Genomic DNA, 17,561 nt, shown 5'->3' with positions numbered 1-17,561 from the left:
GTGCACGTCTTTTCCCAGCTCTGCGGTGATTGCTTCTTCCAAAAAAAAAACCCGCAAGTGTCAGGTGTCCAATGTCGAACTTTATTAGTACAAGAAAAACTTAACACAGGTAAATCTAGAACAGTGATTCATACACAACATCGAGTCATATAAAAATGTGCATTAATGTGCTGTAATATTCAGTATGGCTTTTGAAACGCTGCAGGGATTGGACATCCAAGCGCAGAAAAGAAAACAGGAAGAAAATATTCAAATAAAACAACTACACCCCCCCCCTCCCCCCCAAACTTCCATCATTATCTGTTTCATATGTCAACTAGTGCGATACGTTGCCAAATATTTATAAACGCTCCTCACACAAACACGCACACACCAACACACACACACACCCTATTCTGAGGTCTGAACCAATATTTAGGGGAAATGCAGTTCAAAAGTGCACTAGGACTTTGTGACATCACTGTGGGTAAACTTCCCGCTTGAGTGATGTCACTATCTCCTAATGAACTGATAGACCACATTCTTACATATATGATAGGGAAGTGTGCGGTTATCCCGTCATCATCCACTTTTATTACCATCCAAAAGCTAGGACTGGTCTTTAATATTCTCTAATCTGGATACGATCGTTAGGTCGACACAGCTGAGGTCGAAGGTAATAAGGTCGACATGGCCAATAGGTCAAAAGGTCGAGATGAGTTTTTCACTTTTTTTTCCTTTTCATTTTTTGGATTTTTCCTTCTTGACGATCCACGTGGACTACGATTGGGAACGGTAACCTATGCCGAGCGTAGCGGAGCGAGGCACCTTGCCCGAAGCATGTCGAGCGGACACGGTGCACTAACTGGGGTTCCCCATCACTTTACGAAGAAAACACCACCAAAAAAAATCTAAAAACTCATGTTGACCTTTTCACCAGTCGACCTAGTGCATGTCGACCTAATGCCCATGTCGACCTTCAATGGTTGACCTAACTTGAGTCGACCCAACGACCCATACCCCTCTATTCATTACAAGATCCTGGCTGAAGTCATATTACTTGGCACACATTGCTAAGCGCCGGCAATGCAAAGCTTACCCGGTTTATGAACTTGTGGGGATGTGTCTAGATTCCACGCTCTACAAACCTGTCACCATACAGTGGTTTCTGAAAGCTCCCCAGGCAGGGCATGCAGAGACTTGTAGTTCAACAACAGCCACGTGATCCATACCGTTGTGAGCGCAGCGAGCCTGCCAGGGGCTTCGTTGTGCTTGTCCCTCTCGCAGGCCATCTGACAGCCAGGATCCCGGCGTCGGTATGGTGACCAGCGGTCTCCCAACCACCGGTCACAAGAAACCAACTCCTCTGGTTTCTTGCTTTGACAGGCAAGGGAGAACAGCTCGGCTGCCAGTATTCGTTCCATGCACTAACATTTGAAAGGTTGTTTATGCACAAAGGGCCTGTTTCAGATGTGGATGGAGAGGGCGCCGCTGCGTCTGCCTCCTGCATGCATGTGTGATCCTGTGCTGAGTGATCCTTGGGGTCACACAAGCTGGCCGCCGCAGCTCCCACCAAGAGACCAGGAGATCGCAGGCTTCCGACGGAGATCCTAGTCTCGGCACTTCAATAAAACAGAGGAGACGTGTCTGCGTTTTGGGAAACAGCTTCCATCTCCATCCCCAAATGGCTGCCGACTGTCAATCTCTTGCCGTCTGCAGCCGCAGTGCCTCCGACAGCGCAGGACATGTACTGCATCAGGCCCTGGGTCTTCTAGCGTTGGTACAGCTTGTAGAAAGTACTTTGGTATGGAAAGTCTACGTACATTAATGTGACTGCGGCCAACAACCCTATCAGTTGCAATGTGGGCTGGAAGGCATTCAAGTTGCCAGCTACCAGGGTCCCGGCGGTCAGAATTCCGACTCGGGAATCCTGAAACCTGGTGAAACAACGGCGGTTGCAATACCGACCACCGCCCAGAATACACACTCGGGTGGTGGTCCACTCCACCACACGAGGCGGAAAAATATAACCCTGTGGCTACCAAAGGTCTCCACTGGGCCCGAAACATGGCGACCACAGCGCTCGCCACCGGTATTCCAGCTGTTAAGATACCGGCGTCGGCCACCTGACCGCCGCCCGAAGCATGGCGAGCGAAGTGAGCCACGCGATGGGACTCGGTGCACTAATTGGGGTTCTCGGTCATTTACAAAGAAAATGACACAAAAAATATATTAAAAAACTTTATCCATGTCGACCTGATGGCTGTGTCGACCTAGTCGCTGTTGACCAATAGTTGTCGACCCAATGAACCACATCCGGATATGGGAGTAGCTACAGGTCCTGTCCGTTATCGGATGCTGGGGTGCTATTTTTGTGCGCTAAATGCGTAAGACAGTAATACTTGGCTTTAGATTTGTGATAACTATAACCCGGAACATGGCACAAATACAGTATATCACAGGAGCAAAGCTTTGTACTTGGGCCAAGCAATTCAGATCCATCATCTGCTCTTAGAAGGACTAGGGCCAAGTTGTTCTAAACCTCATTGAATGCTGACAGATTAGAGGGACAAAGGGTGCAATTCTTCCATGGAGACAGGAGGAAGCCAGCTTGCAGAACCCAACTACAGAAATCTGTAGTAATCCAATTACCAACTACAGCACAAGAAACAAGTCTGAAATCTTTGGTACCCCAAGTTGCCGGGCTAATTGCTGGTCTTTGAAGTAGGCATTGCAGAGTAAGCAGTGTCACAGCGATCAGGTTTGCCATAAAAGAAGTTTGATTAAAGTCTTAAATCACCATGTACTACAGTAAGATTTTTTTTTTTTTTTTAAACCCTGAATCGATTAATAACATCACACAAACATATTTCTCTTTTCCGTCCCTTGAATTCCCTCCACCGGATTCAGACGAGGCACATAGAGGAAAGCAGTAGGCTTTATTTGGTTGGGAACACGCTGTGAAGTTGAAGCAGGGAAGACGACATGTCCCAGGCGGTCCTGGAAGGAGACAGACGGAACAATTAGCGAAAAGTGTCATACACTGGCCTCACCCAGCCTGATAGGAGATCATGGCCTGAGGCTGCAATTTGACAATTATTTGTAAAAACTCAAATAACCCTTATTTTCTCTGCTCACAGTTATCATGACTTCCTGTTCCAAAGGTCAACAGCTAAAAACGTATTCCCTCATAGGCTGGGGCCACACATAGCGGCCAAGCGGGTCCCCTAGCTTAGCCGGGAGGGAGGATCTGTGTGCACACGGATCCTGTTCTGCGGAATCCCATAGAACAGGATCCGGCCAGTGACACACGGGAATTCAATGGAACACAGTGCGTCTTTCAATGTGTGTGTTCTCACTGAAATCCCGCCGTCCTGTCATCCGGCCCGACCACAGCATGCTGCGGCTGGAGCCGGGGGCGGCAGGACTGCTGCACGTGTGGATGCATAGGCACCCACGTGCAGTCTCCTTGCGGCCAAGCGGGTCCCGCTGAACGGGACACACTTGGCCGCTATGTGTGGCCCTACACTTAAATAAAGTATTTTGCAAAGGATCATCAGATTCAAGAAGCACCGTTACTACTATGACTAAGGGAGGCCCCTACATTGCAGCTACAATGTGAATGGATTGAAGATGAAGTCAGTGGCATTTACTTATCTGGGTGGTTACCTAATGCATATATAATATATTTATAGTGCCCAGTAATCGTACATTGAAAAGTTCTGTGGCGGCTTGTAGATGGGTAGATATAAAGACGTCTCCTCATACAATTTTACAGTCACGCCAATCAATCCTTTTCGGCGTGCTAGGTCCTGTGTGGCTCGGCTTGCCCGAATGTGCGACTATCGCAATGCGATGTGGTCAAACCACTTCGCGATACTGCGCTGAATAATTTGATATGCGATGCTTGTATATCTGTGTGTGACTGAGGTCTATTCATGAAGCAGTGAAAAGTGTGGAGAAGTGAGCCAGTGGAGAAGTTGCCCGTAGCAACCAATCAGCAATGAAGCAACATTTATAATTTGCATACTATAAAATCATACATAGGAGCTGATTGGTTGCCTTGGGCAACTTCTAGACTCTTATCACTGCTTCATGAATAGATCCCAGAGTCTGTATCTGTATACAAAGTGCTACGATGCTGCAGGCTTCTTGTCATGTCAAGTTGCTTTGTGCTTTGCCTACAGATTCAGAGACCCAGTTTTCTTGCATCGCATTGCGATTAAGAAGCACATGCGGCCAGAAAATCCGCTACACCACTTGGTGCAGCTCGCTCGCCGCAGGCGTCTCGGGCCGCAAGGCGTACTGAGGCTAGGTGTATAATGACACATCAGTAGTAGTATGTCTTGTGTAAGTGGCTCGTTCTATTTCAAGGGGTGGTCGCTGCTCCTTGAACGGCTGCGAAAATAAAGATCGTCCATTACTGTAGTGAACCGGACTGTCGGCAAACGCTGAGCACTTCCAAACGCATGGCAGAACACGAGCGAGGCGAGTAAAGGTCGCAGTCCGCAAGCTGTTGAAGAATGGTCCGTGTGTCTTACTGAAGTGGAACTGAATTTACCACCTTTTAATAACCGGCTAAGGCAGCCTTGCTCTGGACAAACAAAACATACCCCATAAATAAAACTGTCCAGTGTTCTGTCCCACAAACTATCTCGGTGAGTTTCCAGTTGCGCTTGGTTTTCCAGAATGGCTTCCGGAAGCTTCCATACATGTCCCTTTCTGAGATTTCCCCCAGACTGCAGCTCTGCATAATGTTACCCCGACTAGAACACAGCAATCATCTGGTCAATGCTACGACACTAACCTGCTCCCTCCAATCACATGACCAAGGGCTGCGTGTCCGAGGTGGTGCTGCGCACAGACTGGAGGCTCCCTCTGTATATGGGGGACCTCTTCTCACCATCCACTCTGTTTAGGAGACAGCAAGGACAAGTTAATGCATTGAGTACAGCACTGGGTATCTGTATTGTATAACGGGAGAGAACACCAGAGCCCTCTGCTGGTGAGGCAGATTCAGACAGTGACTCCATCATTTTACAGGTGGTGAAGTCATCACCTGACAGCATTGGCCTCGTGGATCCAGGGCAGTTACTGGGAACCTGTGATGAGTCCTCCTCATTTTGAAATTGAAATGTAGAACACCAACAAGACATTGCTTCATATACCACTGCTCGCCTCTTGCTGCCTAATGTAAATCCCTGACGCGTCTTCTCGCTTAGGGGGAGAGGTATCAAACCTTCCAGAGGGATAAAGTGAAGACGTTGCCTAGTAGATTGTGCTAGATAAATGATAGCTAGAAGCTTACTGGTTGCTTTTAGCAACTTCTCTGCTTTATCTCTCACCAAGGCTTGATGCATCCCCCCCTTTAGCCTTTTCACATAGGAGCTACTGTACCTGAGAGCCCTCCCTGTGGTAGACCGTTCAGAAGAACAGGCCTAATCCTTGTATCTCTGTTACTTACTGGTTACCACCTAGAGCCAACAGAAAGGTCCAGTGAGCTACAGAACATTCTTAGGGGGACATTTACTAAGCAGTGATAAGAGTGGAGAAGTGAGCCAGTGGAGAAGTTGCCCATGGCAACCAATCAGCACTGAATGAACATCTATAATTTGCATACTATAAAATGATACAGAGCTGCTGATTGGTTGATGGAGCAACTTCTCCACTGACTCACTTCTCATCACTGCTTAGTAAATGTCCCCTTACTCTTGTGTTCTTCTCAACATCACTCAGGCACGTGCACTGCCACCACAGATGATCAGGAGGGCACGATTTACAGGGTGACAGCTATATCTAAAGCTTGGGCAGCCAGGACTGATGGACAGGATGAAGTTGACAGTTACTTAGGATGAGATGTACTAAGCCTTGTAGACGGATAAAATACCAGCCAATCAGCTCCTAACTGTGTTACAGGCTGTGGCTCAGATTTATCAAGCCTTGGAGAGTGAAAAATTGCACGGTCAAAAAGTACCAGCCAATCAGCTCCTGTCATTTTTCAAAAACAGCCTGTAACATTGCAGTTAGGAGCTGATTGGTTGGTACTTCATCACAGTGCTATTTATCACTCTCCAAGGCTTGATAAATCTGGGCCTGTGTCTGAAAAATGTCAGTTAGGAGCAGACTGGTTGGTACTTTATCTCTCTCCACGGATTAGTACATCTGCCCCATAGTCCGTATGACTGAAATAAAATAATTGTATACATTCATTGATGATATGAAGGCTGTTGGACCCCCATGGTTATTAATGGTGGGTCTAGGGAAGTGGCAATGATTACATGAGAACATTATATTACTGGTGGATAAACTAGCACTTTGAACTGGCCGTGCATGTCTTCACATTATCTAATGGAATTCTATTACTAGAAGCCTGATTCCACACTGTATTAGACAATATAATATAGTGTACACACAAGCGAGGCATATTTGTATCTTCCCCTAGTATAGTCTACAAATTGTATTATGTATGAGATGCTTGCATGAAATAACTAGCGCCACCTGATGGTCATAGTGCTCATTGCATGAAATAACTAGCGCCAGCTGAGGATCATAGTGCTCACTGTATATTTGCATCACTGGTGCGACAAATGGGAAGATTTGCCAAATATTCAAAAGAGGACACGAGGGAGGTTTTGACCGAAGCATTCTAGAAGAATGACAGCTAGAATCTGGTTGCTACGGGTAACACCTCCGCCTATCCTCCTTGGGAGGTTTGATAAATCTACCTTAAAATTACACAAAAAGACATGTATAAGAGGCTTATCCTGGTGAGACTATATCACTACTGCTGGTAAGTGTGTGTGTATATATATATATATATATATATATATATATATATATATATATATATATATATGTATATATATATAAAATTGATAATGGTATGGTATTTGCACCATGAACCCTCAATGTACAGCGCTACATATTATGTTGGAGCTTTATAAATAAAGGATAATAGCATAAACCACTCACAGGCTGATCTGCGGCTTCCTGAGTTGCTGCCTGCGGTGACGAAAGATGATGAAGAAGATGAAGAAGACGAGGGTTGCCAGCAGCACAGCAGGAATAGTTATGTACAGTAGAAAATCTGGTACGTCGGCCGAGAAAACTGCTGATAGGAGACAGACACATAATAATGAATACAGAAATGTAACTTAACTATCAACATTACTAAGGTTGACATCGCCGAAGTGAAGATAGGCTGACGGTGGCGCAGTAGGCGTGGCCTAAAGTCTTGTTCACATACTAGTGCGCCTGTCACAATCCTGAGCTAGTCCCTCGTCACTGTATTATTATTAATGCACCTACGTAGAGAGAACACATAGGCAGACATGGGCTTATGTGTATAACATAAGATATAATAATTACAGAGAAATAAGAATATTAGAAGTCAGAGGATTTCCGTGATCATATAAATCATGCAGGTGACGGGGCTCCGAGGTGACGGATATTATGGTCAGAGTAGAGGGTGCAGTGTTCCTTGTAATACAGGAGTAGTCATTCTAGAACAAAGGAACTAGAACATTTTAGTTGCAGTTGTGTTAAATAATGTTTTGGTACACTGTGTTATATGTTTAAGTACTTCTGTTTATGATAAGAAGTGGTCACCCATCTCTATCATGTGAGGCGATGGCATGTGTAACAGGATGCGGCTTGGTGGGGGTTGTACTGAGCAGCGTATTATCTGACTGAGGTTCATTTGAAGAGTACGAAATAATATAAAAAAAAAGAAAGACTGTTTAAACCACAACAGGTTCTCTTATGCCGAGAGAGAACAGCAGTATACGCGCCAGTGTTATGACAAGAGATCAGCAGTATATGAGCCAGTGTTATGCCAAGAGAGACCAGCAGTATACACGCCATTGTTATGCCAAGAGAGACCAGCAGTATACCTGCCACTTATGCCAAGAGAGACCATTAGTATATGCGCCAGTGTTATGCCAAGAGATCAGCAGTATACCCGCCAGTGTTAAGCCAAGAGAGACCAGCAGTATACGCGCCAGTGTTATGCCAAGAGAGACCAGCAGTATACGCGCCAGTGTTATGCCAAGAGATCAGCAGTATATGAGAAATGGTTATGCCAAGAGAGACCAGCAGTATACACACCAGTGTTATGCCAAGAGAGATCAGCAGTATACCTGCCAGTGTTATGCCAAGAGAGACCATTAGTATATGCGCCAGTGTTATGCCAAGAGATCAGCAGTATACTCGCCAGTGTTAAGTTAAGAGAGAACAGCAGTATACGCGCCAGTGTTATGCCAAGAGAGACCAGCAGTATATGCGCCAGTGTTATGCCAAGAGAGACCAGCAGTATACTCACCAGGGTTATGCCAGGAGAGATCAGCAGTATACGCGCCAGTGTTATGCCAAGAGATCAGCAGCCGCTGCTGCCACCAGCAGGCTACACTTCTGGCTCCCTCATCTACAGGCAGATATTTATAGGGGGCACACGGCTGGCAGCAAGGGCACACCTGGGTTAGTAGCATCGGAGGGCTTGAGGGTGAAAGAGGGGGCACTGAGCACAGACTATGGGATGAGTTTGTGGATGGGGGGGGGGGGGGGACAAGTGAGCACACTGTAGGATGTGGAGGGGGACAGGGAAAAACTCAATAAACACCCACTGTTTCTCCCTAGTCACCATTTTCCATCCCCATCACCCGTTGCCATCCTCCATTATTCATTGCTTCCCTGTCACTCTCTGCCAACCCCTGCCTCTTCCTAGTCACCCTCTGCCTTTCCACCTCTCCCTATCATCCTCTGCATCTCCATGCAGCCATTTCCTCAACCTCTCCCCCACTGCCACCTTCTGCATCTCCCTGCCATCCTCCATCAACCGCTGCCAGCCTCATCACCCACTGCTTCCCATGCCACCCTATACCACCTTCTGTCACCTTCTGCCACCCCCATCACCCACTGCCACTCCCCAGTTACCCTCTGTCTCACTGCTATCCCCGTTGCCCACTGCCTCTCCCTAGTCACCCTCTGCCTCAACCTCTCTCCCACTGCCACCCTCTGCCTCTACCTGTCATTCACTGCCTCCCCATCACCCTCTGCCATCCACTGCCTCTTCCCTGTCACCTACTGCCACCCCCAAAACCTTCACAGCAGGTATACACGTTAACATTTGCATGAATATATTAAAAAAACATATGCAGGGCAGTGACTCCGAAAGGAACTCGTCCCTGCGATTGTGTAAGAAATAAAGTGATTGCAATATTGTGGCGGAAATTCTGCAATAACTTGCTGGGGTCCTGTAATAATTTTTATTGTCTGACAGAGACCCAGAGCAAAATAGTTTGAGAAGCCCTAATGTCGAGGATACCTCTCTAAAGTACTATATTGCATAAGAGAGTCTGTGTCTGGACAGTGTTAGTTATAAGTACAAAGTAAAATACAATTAAACACAGGCACAAATACGAAGCGTAAATTACTAATTAAGTTCAATTAAATATAAACCTCTATCGTCTTCCCCTTTAAATAATCAAATCGGAATCTTTCCGAATGCAAATATGAACTTAATAATGCAAATAGACCACAGCGGTCACACAAATAATAGTAATAAAATCAGTGAGATGGATCAGCCAATCAAAGGCAAAGCAAGGGATCATCGTCGGCGCCCCAGCAGGTTCTACGTCAACTGCATATGGGTCTATGCTATGGCCTGCATGAGGCGCCCCAACTGTACTCTGCAAATACCTGCACATCCCCCTCCCCATTCTTATAGTCTGTGCCCATACGGGTGGCGAGGGGTTGGAGCATATGTGAAGTACTTTGAATAAAGCAACTTTTTAGGGCCATCTGAAATGTTACTCAGTAAGTCTCCCCAACCAAGCTACTTATTCTTTACAAAATGATGACAAGTGTCATTGATAGTCAGAGATACAATCTATTTGGAAGATCTAGTGTGTGGTTTTGTAAACCCCCCCCCACCCCACCCTCATATTGGCATCTTGACCGTGTTCTTAGGTGTCAATCTATCGGCTTAACTGAAGTTACTGATCATGAGTTTCCATAAATGTTCCAAGAGACGGGGGAGCGGCCATTACTTACCTTCTCTGACTGGCTGTGTTCCTCTCTCCATCACCATGAGCTGGAAGGACTTGGTCTTCACCAGACTGTACATTTGGGGGTGCCGGGCCTGGCAGATGTAGATCCCTTCGTGAGCTTTGTTCACATTTTTGATGAGGAGGGTGTCAGAGGGTAAAATCCAGTCACTGTCCTGTGGAGAGAAATTGGTGTAAAAAAAAAAAAAAAATAGGATTTTAATACCTACCGGTAAATCCTTTTCTCCTAGTCCGTAGAGGATGCTGGGGACGCCAAAAGGACCATGGGGTATAGACGGGATCCGCAGGAGACATGGGCACACTATAAGACTTTGAATGGGTGTGACCTGGCTCCTCCCTCTATGCCCCTCCTCCAGACCTCAGTTATAGGAACTGTGCCCAGGGGGATGGACATTTTGAGGAAAAGGATTTTTGTTACACTACGGGTGAGATACATACCAGCTCACACCACAAACACACCGTACAACTGGATTAGCAGGAAACCAGAGAACAGTATGAACGAAAAACAGCAACAAGCTGAACATAACCGATACACAGCCTTCATGTAATTGAAACAACAACTAACAATACAACTGCAAGTAACAGTCCGCACTGGGATGGGCGCCCAGCATCCTCTACGGACTAGGAGAAAAGGATTTACCGGTAGGTATTAAAATCCTATTTTCTCTTATGTCCTAGAGGATGCTGGGGACTCCAAAAGGACCATGGGGTCTATACCAAAGCTCCAGACCGGGGGGAGAGTGCGGACGACTCTGCAGCACCGATTGAGCAAACACGAGGTCCTCATCAGCCAGGGTATCAAACTTGTAGAACTTAGCAAAAGTGTTTGAACCCGACCACGTAGCTGCTCGGCAAAGTTGAAGTGCCAAGACCCCTCGGGCAGCCGCCCAAGATGGGCCCACCTTCCTGGTAGAATGGGCCTTTACGGACTTCGGCAACGGCAATCCAGCCGTAGAATGAGCGTGCTGAATCGTATTACAAATCCAGCATGCAATAGTCTGCTTGGAAGCAGAATTTCCAATCTTGTTGGAAGCGTACAGGACAAACAGAGCCTCCGTTTTCCTAACCAGAGCCGTTCTGGCAACATCAATTTTCAAAGCTCTCACAACATCGAGAGATTTTGGCACCTTCACGGCATCCGAAGCCACAGGCACCACAATAGGTTGATTTATGTGAAACGAAGAAACCACCTTCGGCAGAAATTGTTGACGAGCCCTCAATTCCGCTCTATCCACATGGAAAATCAAATATGGGCTCTGGTGAGACAAAGCCGCCAATTCCGACACCCGTCTGGCGGACGCCAAGGCCAAAATCATGACCACTTTCCAATTGAGAAATTTCAACTCAACCTTCCGCAAAGGTTCAAACCAGTGAGACATAAGAAATTGCAACACCACGTCAAGATCCCACGGTGCCATGGGGTGGCACAAACGGGGGATGGATATACAGCACTCCCTTCACGAAAGTCTGAACTTCAGGAAGGGCGGCCAATTCTTTTTGAAAGAAAATAGATAAAGCCGAAATCTGCACTTTGATGGAACCCAATTTCAGGCCTGCATCCACGCCTGCCTGCCTGCAAAAAATGGAGGAAACGACCTAGCTGAAACTCCTCCGCCGGAGCTTTCTTGGCTTCACACCACGACACATTTTCTCCAAATACGGTGATAATGCTTCGCCGTGACCTCCTTTCTAGCCTTAAGAAGAGTGGGGATTACTTCCCCAGGAATACCCTTTCGAGCTAGGATTTGGCGTTCAACCTCCACGCCGTCAAACGCAGCCGCGGTAAGTCCTGAAAAACGCATGGCCCCTGCAGTAACAAGTCCTCTCTGAGAGGAAGCGGCCAAGGATCTTCTATGAGTAATTCCTGAAGATCCGGATACCAGGGCCTCCGTGGCCAATCTGGAACGACGAGTACTGCCGGAACCCTTGTTCGTCTTACGATCCTCAACACCTTTGGAATGAGAGGAAGTGGAGGGAACACATATACCGACTGAAACACCCACGGAGTTACCAGGGCGTCCACTGCACTGGCTTGGGGGTCCCTTGACCTGGAACAATACTTTGGAAGCTTCTTGTTGAGGCAAGACACCATCATGTCTATTTGAGGAATTCCCCAACGACTTGTCACTTCTGCAAATACCTCTTGATGAAGAGCCCACTCTCCTGGATGGAGAGCGTGTCTGCTGAGGAAGTCTGCTTCCCAGTTGTCCACGCCCGGAAGGAAGACTGCTGACAGAGTGCTCACATGCTTTTCCGCCCAGCGGAGAACTCTTGTGGCCTCCGCCATCGCCGCTCTGCTCTTTGTTCCGCCCTGGCGGTTTACGTACGCCACCGCTGTTATGTTTTCCGACTGAATCAGGACAGGTAGACCTCGAAGAAGGTTTTCCGCTTGCAGAAGGCCGTTGTAAATGGCTCTTAACTCCAGAACATTTATGTGGAGACAAGATTCCTGGCTTGAACATTTTCCCTGGAAACTTCTTCCTTGTGTGACTGCTCCCCAGCCTCGGAGACTTGCATCCGTGGTCAGCAGGACCCAATCCTGGATCCCGAACCTGCATCCCTCTAGAAGGCGAGAACTTTGCAGCCACCACAGGAGAGAAATTCTGGTCCTGAAAGATAGACTTATTTTCCGGTGCATGTGCAGGCGAGACCCGGACCATTTGTCCAACAGGTCCCACTGAAACACCCGGGCATGAAACCTGCCAAACGGAATGGCTTCGTAAGCCGCAACCATCTTCCCTAGCACTCGACCGCATTGATGAATCGACACTCTTGCCGGTTTCAGAAACTCCTTGACCATGCAATGGATTTCCAGAGCTTTTTCCGCCGGAAGAAACACTCTCTGTAGTTCCGTGTCTAGGATCATGCCCAAGAAGGGCAGCCGAGTTGTCGGGATCAACTGAGACTTTGGCAAATTTAGAATCCAACCATGATGTCGTAGAACCGTCAGGGAGAGTTCCACATTTCTTAGCAACTGCTCCTTTGATCTCGCCTTTATAAGGAGATCTTCCAAGTACGGGATAATTGTGACACCCTGCTCGAGTAGGAGTACCAGCATTTCCGCCATCACTTTGGTGAAGACCCTCGGGGGCCGTGGAAAGCCCAAACAGCAACGTCTGAAATTGGTAATGACAATCCTGCACCGCAAACCTCAGGAAGGCCTGATGTGGAGGATATATCGGGACGTGTAAGTAGGCATCTTTTATGTCGACTGACGCCATAAAATCCCCCCCTTCTAGGCTGGAAATCACAGCTCGAAGAGATTCCATCTTGAACTCGAAAGTTTTCAAGTACAGATTAAGGGATTTTAGGTTCAGGATCGGTCTGACCGAGCCGCCCGGTTTTGCCATGACAAAGAGGCTCGAATAGAACCCTTCCCCCCGTTGGGACGGAAGAACCGGGACAATGACCCTCTGTTGACACAGATTTTGTATCGCAGCATTTACTACTTCCCTTTCTGGGATAGAAACTGGCAAGGCTGATTTGAAAAATCGGCGGGGGAACATCTCCTGAAACTCCAGTTTGTACCCTTGGGACACTACTGTATGTCTAAGACCCAAGGATCTGGGCCCGATTGAAACCAGACCTGACTGAAGATTCGGAGACGGGCCCCAACCGGCACGGACTCCCGTAGGGGAGCCCCAGCGTCATGCGGTGGACTTGGCAGAGGCGGGGGATGGACTTTTGGTCCTGGGCGCCAGACACAGCAGGCGACCTTTGTCCCCTTCCTCTACCCTTTGAAGCGAGGAAGGACGAGCCCCTTCCTTTTTTGTATTTATTAGGCCGAAAGGACTGCATCTGATAACGGGGCGCCTTTTTCTGTTGCGCGGGAACATAAGGAAGAAAAGATGACTTACCCGCAGTAGCGGTAGACACCAGGTCAGCGAGGCCGTCACCAAACAAGACACTACCTTTAAAAGGGAGAGCTTCTTGGAGTCGGCATCAGCATTCCATTGATGAATCCACAGCGCCCTCCTGGCCGAGACTGCCATGGCATTGGCCCTTGATCCCAAGAGGCCAATATCCCTCGCCGCATCCTTTAGGTAAGCTGCAGCGTCCCTGATATAACCAAGAGTCAAAAGAATGTTATCCTTATCAAGGGTATCCATGTCAGATGCCAAATTATCAGCCCACTTAGCAATAGCACTACTCACCCATGCAGACGCCACGGCAGGTCTGAGGAGCGCACCCGTAGTGACATAAATGGCCTTTAATGTCGCTTCCTACTTGCGATCCGCAGGATCCTTGAGGGCAGCCGTGTCAGGAGACGGAAGCACCACTTTTTTGGACAGTCGGGACAGAGCCTTGTCCACATTGGTAGATGACTCCCACTTTTCCCTGTCGTCAGAGGGGAAAGGATATGCCATAAAAATTCCTCTTGGGAATCTGCCACCTTTTGTCAGGCGACTCCCAAGCCTTTTCACAAAGAGCGTTCAGTTCATGAGAGGGGGGAAACTTCACCTCAGGATTTTTCCCTTTAAATAAACAAACCCTTGTGTCTGGAACAGGAGGTTCCTCAGAAATATGTAAAACATCTTTAATAGCCACAATCATGTACTGAATACTCTTAACCAATTTTGAATGTAAATTGGCCTCACTATAGTCGACACTGGAGTCAGAGTCCGTGTCGGTATCCGTATCTGCCATCTGGGTAAAGGAACATTTCTGTGACCCTGAAGGGGCCTGCACCTGAGACAAGGCGTCCTCCATGGATTTTCTCCACGTTTGTGTCTGAGAATCAGATTTATCCAGCCTCTTAGACAATAACGCCACATTTGCATTCAATGTACTCAACATATTCACCCAATCAGCAGTCGGCTGTGCCGACAGAGTCACTCCCAAATCCTTCTCTGCGCCCCCAGTAACTTCCTCCGGGGAGGAGCACTCAGCCTCAGACATGTCGACACACTGTACCGACACACACACACTCACACTGGCAATAGGGGACAGGCCCACAGGGAAGCCTGTTAGAGAGAACACAGAGGGAGTATACCAGCTCACACCCCAGCACCCATATACTACTAAAAAATAATATATGATCACTGCGCTGTTTTAATATATAAGTATATAGCACCAATTTACTGTAAGTCCCCCCCCCCCCCGTTTTGCTCCCTGTACTTGTAAATGAGAGTGGAGGTCCGGGCCAGCGTCTCTGCATGCTCTGTGAAGAGAGAAAATGGCGCTGGTAAGCTGTGCGGCTAAGCCACGCCCCCACCGGGCACGCTGTAGTACCGCTCAAATGTAAAATTATTATACTGGCGGGGGTCTCATATATAGTGCCCAGACACCTTACATATGCTCTTTTTGCCAGTGAATACTCCAGTAACCTGCTGCCCAGGGCGCTCCCTCCTGCACCCTGTGAGTGCCGTTGGTGTATGAGTGGGAGCATGGAGCGCAGCGCGACCGCTGCGCAGTACCTCCGTTACTGAAGTCTTCTGCCGTCACTGAAGTCTTCTGCCTTCTGCATACTCACCCGGCTTCTTTCTTCTGGCTTCTGTGAGGGGGGTGACGGCGCGGCTCCGGGAACAAGCAGCTAGGCGCACCAAGTGATCGAACCCTCTGGAGCTAATGGTGTCCAGTAGCCTAAGAAGCAGAGCCCTTAACTCAGAAGAAGTAGGTCTGACTTCTCTCCCCTCAGTCCCATGAAGCAGGGAGCCTGTAGCCAGCAGGTCTCCCTGAAAATAAAAAACCTAACAAAGTCTTTTCAGAGAAACTCAGTAGAGCTCCCCTAGTACGTGTCCAGTCTCTCCTGGGCACAAAGTCTAACTGAGGTCTGGAGGAGGGGCATAGAGGGAGGAGCCAGTTCACACCCATTCAAAGTCTTCTAGTGTGCCCATGTCTCCTGCGGATCCCGTCTATACCCCATGGTCCTTTTGGAGTCCCCAGCATACTCTAGGACGTAAGAGAAATGGGGATTATAAAACAAGAGATGAGTTACATATGGATTGTGTGTTCCTTACGTTACACCCTACAGATAGATAAGGGCCAATGAGTTCTACGGCCATATAAATGTACAAGACTTCAGGCTATGGAAATCCATAGTGACTACTAGGGTTGCAGCAGGATGGAAGGTGGGGGGGTGCTAAAAAGGTACAGCCATATCTACAGGATGGCGTGACCATCCCCCCTCCAACTTCTACAGAGGAGTCTGATTATTCACAAGTATCAGGGCACAAACTGTGGACTTCTAATATCTATAATCATCATGGGTGTATTATTCCTTCCAATACATACGGTATATAACATGTACATACTGTAGGGGTCACAGTCATTTCCTGACCACATAAAAGCAGAGGTCTATGGTCCAAAAGCTTTTATAACAGCATCAAAAATCCACAGGTGATACCCAAAATAAGGAGAACATTATTTGTTATCATGTACACTTTTCTTAATGAACACTTATTTATTAAGATTCGCACACATATTCCGCAGCGCTTTACAGGGAATATTTGGCCATTCACATCAGTCCCTGCCCCAGTGGAGCATACAATCTATACTGCTTGCCATTTGTACACATATGCATTAGGGTTATATTTTGGGCGCCAATTAACCTACCAGCATGTATTTAGAGTGTGGGAGGAAAAAGGTGTACCTGGAGAAAACCCATGCAAGCGTGGAGAGAACATGCAAACCCCACACAGCGCCAGTGAGAATCAAACCCACAAACTCGTTGCTGTGAGGCAGCAATGCTTACCATTACATCAACCATACTGCCCAACATAGTGATTACTATGATAATGTATTGCTTATACAAATCAAATATTATCGCAAGGAGAATATACTTACATGACAAGGATTTCTTTATGCCAAAACAAAGCAGGATCACAACTAGTGTGTAAGGGCAGCAGCACACGGACTCTCCATACTATTATTACATCAGGGGGTAAATTTACTAAGGTGGGAGATTTTTAGAACTGGTGATGCTGCCCATAGCAACCAATCAGATTGTATCTATTATCTTCTAGAAGCGGCTAGACAAATGTTAAGTAGAATCTGATTGGTTGCTATGGGCAACATCACCAGTTCTAAAAAAAACTCCCACCTTAGTATATTTACCCCCAGGTCTACTAATCATTCCTGAAAACCGTTCTATATTGTAGATTACAGCTTTCAGTCTGCCCATCAATTTCTTTTAATTGAAGCCTCTGGGGGGGAATTCAAATCTTATCGCACCCTCTATCTCCTGTCTAAAGTGACGGGAGATAGAGGGGCGATATTCGAATCCCCCCCCCCCCCGTATTCGCGCCCATTATAGTCGGGTTTAGGAGCGCAAAACCCGACTAAAGTAATAAGCGTGATTGTGGAAAGACCCATTTGGGTACCCAAACGGGTCTCTTGAAGTGCATTTCAGCTGAAAATAAATTGTCACGCCCATCGGCAGTAACATTAGAATACTGCCAGGGGCGCGATCACGGCCGGGAGGTGGGAGAGAACATTTGAATACGGCCCTCTAAGTGCAATAGCATGAACTGTGAAACACAGTCCCAGGCCAAGCCAGTATACAGTGTAATGTAATTA

The 17,561-nt window shown here is 47.4% G+C and overlaps 1 protein-coding gene across 2 annotated transcripts in view; it reads right to left on the bottom strand.

The window, feature by feature from the left end:
• Nucleotides 1-60: 60 nt before the first annotated feature.
• The window catches only part of LOC134966036 (uncharacterized), a 66,862-nt gene continuing 49,361 nt past the window's right edge, over nt 61-17,561 (bottom strand). Inside the window, exons 5-8 of one of the 2 annotated variants that reach the window (XM_063942496.1) lie at nt 10,030-10,198; nt 6,952-7,087; nt 4,787-4,890; nt 61-2,979 (exon numbers count right to left, since the gene is read on the bottom strand). In XM_063942496.1, coding sequence (XP_063798566.1) covers nt 4,800-4,890; nt 6,952-7,087; nt 10,030-10,198 — 396 coding nt within the window. In that variant the 3' untranslated portion in view covers nt 61-2,979; nt 4,787-4,799. Of the gene's footprint in view, nt 2,980-4,786; nt 4,891-6,951; nt 7,091-10,029; nt 10,199-17,561 lie in introns of both variants that reach the window. The other variant, XM_063942495.1, reaches the window with a different exon arrangement.

The sequence above is a fragment of the Pseudophryne corroboree genome, chromosome 10 (genome assembly GCF_028390025.1).
Source record: "Pseudophryne corroboree isolate aPseCor3 chromosome 10, aPseCor3.hap2, whole genome shotgun sequence".
Lineage (NCBI taxonomy): Eukaryota > Metazoa > Chordata > Amphibia > Anura > Myobatrachidae > Pseudophryne > Pseudophryne corroboree.
The sequence above is the reverse complement of the archived record's forward strand: the minus strand, read 5'-3'. Positions and strand labels throughout refer to the sequence as shown.